This window comes from Glycine max, chromosome 3, assembly GCF_000004515.6.
Source record: "Glycine max cultivar Williams 82 chromosome 3, Glycine_max_v4.0, whole genome shotgun sequence".
Taxonomy (NCBI): domain Eukaryota; kingdom Viridiplantae; phylum Streptophyta; class Magnoliopsida; order Fabales; family Fabaceae; genus Glycine; species Glycine max.
Genome location: NC_016090.4, coordinates 45,945,078 through 45,953,040, shown reverse-complemented (window position 1 = coordinate 45,953,040; position 7,963 = coordinate 45,945,078). Strand labels below are relative to the sequence as shown.

General features: G+C 31.1%; 1 protein-coding gene across 1 annotated transcript; it reads left to right on the top strand.

The window, feature by feature from the left end:
* Positions 1–2,797: 2,797 nt before the first annotated feature.
* On the top strand, positions 2,798–7,630 carry LOC100805566 (uncharacterized). The gene is made up of 7 exons (XM_006577263.4): positions 2,798–3,593; positions 3,734–3,820; positions 3,949–4,197; positions 5,704–5,874; positions 6,325–6,378; positions 6,636–6,782; positions 6,912–7,630. Exons 1-7 carry the CDS (start codon positions 3,378–3,380, stop codon positions 7,287–7,289), a joined length of 1,302 nt encoding a protein of 433 aa, XP_006577326.1. The 5' UTR covers positions 2,798–3,377; the 3' UTR covers positions 7,290–7,630.
* The last annotated feature ends 333 nt before the right edge of the window (positions 7,631–7,963 follow it).

Below are 7,963 nucleotides of genomic sequence, written 5' to 3'. Positions count from 1 at the left end.
TGATTATTTTTTAACGGTTTATTTTTTCTTTCAGCTAGCATACTTTTATGTGCAAAAATTGATTTTTTTTTTCATTCAAATGAAATTTACTTATAATTGATTATACGTATAATATTTATTAAAATTCTCTTATTTTCAGCTGTTCCAAACACATGATAAATATTATTGATTTTTGATTGATTGTGTAGTTTTTTTACGATGTTTTTTTTTCCTGTTATATAACTTATTGTGTACTTTTGTTTCTTCTCTTTCTATCGTTCTCGTGGTTGTAATTTATTTTTTACATTTTAATTGTAAAAGGAAAATACATCTTTACGTATTATCGTGCCAAATAGGTGATAGTTAGGTGTTGCTGCAATCCAATTCCTTGCCTTCGTATGGAGCTCATCACGATAATGACTTGATTGCTTTCGCCCAATGTTGATCTATCGAGTGGGAATGGTCGAGGTATTTATTCAAATAGGTATAATCCACAGAATTTCAGAAATCTTAAAAATGAAAGAATTCGAGTTAATGACTACAAGTATATGGAAAAAAAAAACCTTTTTTTTTTTGTAATACCTATGATACAATTGGAGCTTATCACCAAAAAAGAATAAACTTCGATCGTCCTTTGTAGCTCCGGTGGTGATTATTTCGTCAAGAGAAGTGCTCGTTTGCTTGATTATACTCTGTAAAGATATATTATTCCATGAAATGAAATGGTGTTCGTATTTTCTTTTTTCACTTTTTAAAAACAAAATACCACATATAACCCATATTGTTCCGTAATCATAGTGTTTCATTAAATGTATTCATGTTTCAATGGATAAAGCAGGAAGCTGATTATCTGTCTTTGAAACTTCCATTTAATGATTGAAGACCGAAGGTCGTGCTTTATTTAAGGTTGAATGCAGTGATTAACGAAAAGCTGGTCTAGAAATATTTTCCAAGTACTAGATGGAGAATTTTAATCAAGATTCCTCTGAGAGCCTTACGAGATAATGTTTGATATTAATATATGGGATTGTCAAAGTATAAGTCGGTTTCTCTAATGTGCATCCTAGAGTAGTGGTTACGAACATAATTTTTTTTATACTAAAAAGTGTTTCTTATATTAAAAATATAAAATATTCAAGGATTCACTTTTTTAATTAATTTGAAATACTTTATAATATATTTAATGTTTTTTAATAAGTGTCAAAACATTAGAAAAACTTGTTATCAAACTCTAACTATTATAGCTGCAAATACAAGAAGTATGATACTACTTGGTATATGATACACATACACTGCACTGACAACTAAAATTTTGTCTTCAATAAAGAATAATTCGAGATTCGCGATTAGAAGTTTAGCCGATTTAAATACGCTAATTATCATATTTGTACTAGTTTCCATGTCATATGGATGGCCGTGCGTTGGTAAAACATATGTTCAAATGGATCTCTCTCATAAAAATCAGAGAGAAGCCTCCCCAATACGTTGACTGAATACTTCGATCGCGATGTCTTAAAGTCCAAAGCGTAGACAAATTCCAGTGGAGATTCACTTTTATATTAAATCTCGTCCTATGGCTATATACTTACTTTTAATATAAATTCAAACTGTAAATTTATCATTTTAGGAAATTAATTTTTGCACTAATCTCAATTCCCGACGAGCGTACTTTGAGAGACATTTGATTGCTAGTTCTTTTTATTATAGATTTAATTTACATGTATAATTTCCTTTCTTTTTTCACTCGTCCTCTGTAGGATCTTTCATTTAGCTTCTTCCTATGCCTTAGCAGGGTCTAATATTTTAAAAAATGATTACATCAAGAAGAAAGAAAGATAAAATAATGATTAATTTTTTATTAGTAGACAATTATTTGAGAAACATGAAAGAGAAGTTTTTTTTTTTTTTTACAGACAGAGACATTCTACTCCGATTACATTTTTGCGACTGTATTTATTATCAAACTAATGTTTTTTTTGTCCTTATAAGTTAAATAATTTTAATCTAAAGTAGATAAAAATTATTGACTCAAGTGACAAATAGACATGAGAGGTGCAATATATAGGCATTCCTCATTTTTTTTTCACCACATTTTTTTGCAGTTAGGAGAGAAATAAGAACAAAACAGTGAAAAGTATAAGTGATGTTATGGATAGAAATAAAAAAATAAAAAGTATTGTAAAATAAATTGTTGGAAGAACATGAGAAGGGATGTACACAACCAAAACGAAACATTATTACTCGATAAATGCTACGGTAACAAAAGTAACTATTTTTTCGTTTTCATTTTCCATCCGGCCTCAGAAAAACAAAGAGCAGAACAACACTAGGTAGTATTAGATTTTACCAATACATACACACTGGTTAATTTTTATTTCTGTTAAAAAAAATACAAAGGTGAATATATAATTCTTGTTCTTGTTCATTAATCAGAGGCATGGCTACATACACAGATCATTTGCTTACATAATTTTAGGGGAAAATATTGAAAAGTGACTAGCTATTGTCAGTCAAGCCCAGGTTAATTGATTGAGATTTTTTACTCTGGTAATATCCGAGATATCCAATAACTTTCAGTTCTAATATCGGATTTGGAGCTTAATCACACTTAAAAATTTTCATCTTTCTCTGATGATACATTATGTGATAATCAAATTAGATTTTTTTATATAAACTACAACGGAATTATACTCACTGGTACAACTCTCCAACATTTGATTACCCACTTGTCAGTTTTTTTTTTCAAACATAAAAAAAATCAAAGCAAAGCAAAACAAAGTTATAAAGTAGTAAAGGAGGGAAGGCATTATACTGGTTTCAAGGGAAATATTAATGGCAAAGTGTATGGTGGCAGATGCACATTGAAGAAGTGCAATAAAAAGGGGATTGTTTTCAGTTGGGTAGGTCTGCGTTTTTATTTTGCTTTCAATAAGTTTCGAATGTGAGGCCTGCCAGGCCACAACCACAACTTTCTCCTCTCTCCTTAGTAATTTGCTTCAACGTTTGAAACATATGTTTAGACTTTAGATAGATGATGAAGCCCCATGATCATGCACCATTAATATACATGATGAATCAAATGCAAGCAATCATGATATTGATGCTGAAAGTCCAAGAGGGTCTCTGAGCAGCACCTTAATTAACCCCACCCACCACCCCATCCTCACCATTAATACTGTTAAGAGAGAGAGAGAGAAATAATAAAGAGATCAGGTTTACCCCCCCCTAATTACAAGTCTTTTTTCCAGCTCTATTTTCTTTGTTTATGTTACTATTTGGGTGTGGTATATGGAAAAACCCATGAAAGTCAGATTTACTTTGTGCTGTTTTCTTTGCTAGTAATGGTTTTCCTCCACTTTACCAATTATTTTCATTCTTGACACTGAAAGAGAAAAATAATGGGTATTGTTGTTGGCTGTTCTTGTTCTGCTCCTCCTCATCCTAGTCATCATCTTCTCCTTCTTGGTTTCTTCTTGACCCTTCTTCTACAAACGTTTGAGGTTGAACCCAGCACCTTCAATTACACAAGGTATAGGAAAGTCAGCAGCTTGAGACTCCAAAGGATTCAGAGACACTTGGACAACATTAACAAGCCTCCGGTCCTCACCATAGAGGTAATTAATATGCTAAATATGTGTATGTGTCAATGGTTGAAAATGTTCATGTTTTTCCTTTTTTGTTTTTCTATATAATAATCATCATTATTAGAATATTTTCATTGATAAATGATGTTGAATCTTAATTATTATTTCAGAGTCCAGATGGTGATCTCATAGATTGTGTCCATAAAAGAAAACAACCAGCTTTAGATCACCCCCTTTTAAAGAATCACAAGATTCAGGTACACGTACACCTCCTTCATAATTCAAATCATAAGATATCTATCTATCTATATATATATATATATGCACCTAATTAATTAACTTAGATCACTAGTTTTTTTTTTTTCATTTGATTAATGGATAACAGAAAGCACCAACGAAGATGCCAAGGGGTATGAAGAGAGTAGAAGAGAAAGAGATAGAAATTAGGAGTGCATGGCAAATGTGGCATAAAAATGGAACGCGCTGTCCAAAGGGAACGGTTCCGATACGGCGGAGCACGGTGCATGACGTGTTGAGAGCAAAGTCTTTGTTTGACTTTGGAAAGAAGCAACGACGGTTTCGTCTTACTGGGCGCAGTGACGCCCCCGATGTAGTCAGCGGCAATGGCCATGAGGTTCGTACGTTTCATTTGCAACTACTACTAAACAATTAAACAACGCTACCATTCTTTACTCTACATTGTTAATTCTTTTTTCAAAGGACCATCTCTATTTATGCCTCTATATTCACTCGCCATATCGCTTTTATTATATCATTTATTTTTTTTTATTTTTCTTAGGATATCATTTAACCAAGATGCCCAAGTTGTAAATGTCATTTTTTTAATTGAAGGAAATCAAATCCAGTTGTCTTTATACTTGTAAGAATATCAAGTTGATGAATATATAATTATCTCCTTTTTTAACAACTAATTATTTAATTAATCAAAAATAAAAATAATGATTAATTAATTTAGTTGATAGTAATAAAGTTATCATAAATTTATATATTTTTAAAAAAATCATTTTTAGTAATGTTTTTTTCTCTAATAAATATATGTCAATACTCAATATAACATTTCTCCTATTTAATTAGGAATATTTTTATTCTAAAATGGATTAATATAAAAAACATACTCTAAGAAATACTTTAAAAAGGAAAAAAAAACAGTATAAAAAACACTAAAATTGATAGATTACTAGTGATTTTTATATGGACAAAAATTTTGTGAATTTCAAAGTGTTACTGCAAAATAGTTGACAATTCTAAATGTGAAAGTGAAACTCCGAGAAGTACTAGTATTTTTTTTTAATTTTTTAATTTTAACATAAACAAGAGGTTGGCAATTAATGTCACTGTTATAAATACGTGTCAATATTTTGACCGAGGCGAGGACCACTAACCATTTACACCGTCTCGTTTGGTAATTAATTAATTCTGCAAATGTCCAGTTTTTATTTTAAAAAATTGAATTCCTAACATTCTTTTATTAGTTTTATATAACAAAGTTTACAATTTTTTTTTATAATTATGAGAGATAGAAAAAAAAAGTGTAAAGTAATATGAATGATGCCATTTAGAGAAATAGTGAGTTTTATAAATCATTTCAATTAGCCTACTGTTTTTTTTTATTAAGTTATAAGTATATTTGACTAAAATAAAGGTATTTAATTAGTGAATGAGATTATCTCATTACTTTATAACGTTAATTAGTTCAGACACTAGCATTTGAACTCTGATAATTACCAAATAATTAGTATACCTGATCATCCCATCTTACTTCCCTTGGCTAACAGTACCTATATTTCATCAATCAATGTGCAAATTGCTTTGACGCTGTATTTTATAATATTATCTTATCATATAGTAATCGATTATCCGTAAAGATATTGGGTCCCAAAAAACTAATATATTAAATCTGAATAATGATAAATCAAACTATCGAAGTTTATCAGTCTGCAGTATATATGAATAGCTTAATTTTATAGTATAACTCTAACTTTTGGGGAATATAATTTACGTGAGTAAAACAGTTATATTAATGTACCAAAAAGAAATATATTTTGCAACTGTAGTTTTTATTTTGATTGAGAGGAAACTTAGCATTAATTATTAGTAATTATTTTGTGTACATATGTAGCATGCGATCGCATACACTGGATCATCACAGGAGGTTTACGGTGCAAAGGCAACAATAAATGTGTGGGAACCTTCGATCCAAGTAGTCAACGAGTTCAGTCTCTCTCAAATTTGGATTCTTTCTGGCTCCTTTGATGGCACAGATCTCAACAGCATTGAAGCTGGATGGCAGGTATTCTATCTAAATTCTACTCTCTCTCTCTTCAAAGTTTCATAAATAACGTTTTCATAAAAGTTAATTGTTTAATCATTTGGGCAGATAAGATATCTCAAAATAATTATAATTGTATTTTCACATATTTATATCATATATTCATTAAATAACAAGCTATATATATAACTTTTTTTACTAGATGATTTCAAAAACAAATTTCTAGTAAGAGTAAGTAGATTTACATTTTTTGTGTAGTGTCTTATTTTGCTTTATTACATACTCTACATTTATAACTATCTAAACTAATTAGATTAGATGATTACAAGTGAGAAGTAGTACATTGCATCCAATGTGGAGAAATAGAGAAGCTAGATTTACCAAATAATAGTATATATCTCTCTCTTAATCTTTTGGTTTATGGTGGAATTAAGAAATGGTCTCTAAAGCTTTGATTGTTCTACTAGTCAGGTCAGTCCGGAGCTTTATGGTGACAGCAGGCCCAGATTATTCACTTACTGGACGGTCAGCATTCATCTCTCTCTTTTCTTCATTCTCCTCCTACTCACATCAATCAACCCTAGCGTAAACATGAATGAACTTTTATATATATGACAAAGCGGTAGGGTGAATTCCTATTAGATGTTTTTATAACAAAATAAAAATAATAAACTTGCAATAAATTAAACTCATGTATTTATTACTCAGAAAACAATTATTGGGATAGTTTGCCCTTGAGTGGAGATTTATAAATTTTGTCTAGTTTCTTTTGGGTGATGCAGAGTGACTCATATCAAGCAACCGGATGCTACAACCTTCTTTGTGCGGGTTTTGTGCAAACAAATGGCAGGATAGCCATTGGAGCTGCCATTTCCCCCATCTCATCTTATGAATCCAACCAATATGACATCACCATCCTAATTTGGAAGGTTAATATTTAAATTCTTCCACATGCAAATTAATTTAAAGAACTTATGATTTAATTTTGTCCAAATAATTATCTAATCCAATATATCAATTATGCATACTCACTTCCTTTTGTAATATTAATTAATTAGGACCCGAAAGTAGGGAATTGGTGGATGAGTTTTGGTGATGGCACATTGGTAGGGTACTGGCCAGAAGGGTTATTCACACACTTGGCCACACACGCCACCATGGTGGAGTGGGGTGGCGAAGTGGTTAACACACGTGCCAATGGCCAACACACCTCAACCCAAATGGGCTCGGGCCACTTTGCTAATGATGGTTTTGGAAAATCAAGCTATTTTCGTAATCTTGAGATTGTAGACACCGACAATAGTCTTAGCTCGGTGCACAATATCTTAACACTTGCTGAGAACACCAATTGTTATGACATCAAGAGCTCCTATAGTAATGAATGGGGCACATACTTCTATTATGGTGGGCCAGGCAACAATCCTCTGTGCCCATAACGCATGATATCATATCATATTTAATATTCTTCTTCATCATGACGTACCTAGCTTTAATTTGGTTCTAGCACTATTGTTTTTGAGTTAGTTCACGTCCAAGTAATACCTTCGTGTTGTTGTTGCATTCTTTGCTTGTACGTAAATATAGAATTATTGTTGTAGAGCCATTTCCGTTCTTGTTTCTGCCTTCACTTTTTTGTTTTGTTTCCTTTGGATGGAAGGGATCGAAGGAAAATGTATGTGGTTGACGTTGTAGACTTGTAGTCAATAAGCAATTAAGGAATATCAGGACACATGTATTGTATATGGATGCATAAACACGATTGGAAAATGGTTAGATATTATTGAATGGCTTTCATCTATTAAATGTCAAGCTTAATTCTGTGAGATTTTTTTTAATCACGTCATTTAATTTTCTCGTCCTTTCAATAAAAAATTACATCTGAAAAACAAATAGCAAAGAAATTTAGTCACATGTCATATTTAGGGATAGGAAAAGAATCACAAAAAGGATTTTTTTTAAGACAAACACAAACAGGGGATATATATATATAAATTTGTCATCATGAGTCATGACATATGTATGTAATAATTTTAAAATTTCACATTCTCACTAAAAAAATGACATTTTTGTACCCTTAATTTTTTTTTTTGGTTTTACATTCTTTCTTTCT

Excerpts from the sequence above, each read along its gene's own strand:
- LOC100805566 (XM_006577263.4), top strand. The coding sequence starts at position 3,378 with ATGGGTATTGTTGTTGGCTGTTCTTGTTCTGCTCCTCCTCATCCTAGT. Across the intron at positions 3,594-3,733 it reads CTCCGGTCCTCACCATAGAG|AGTCCAGATGGTGATCTCAT; the intron begins GTAATTAATATG and ends TTATTATTTCAG. Across the intron at positions 3,821-3,948 it reads TAAAGAATCACAAGATTCAG|AAAGCACCAACGAAGATGCC; the intron begins GTACACGTACAC and ends AATGGATAACAG.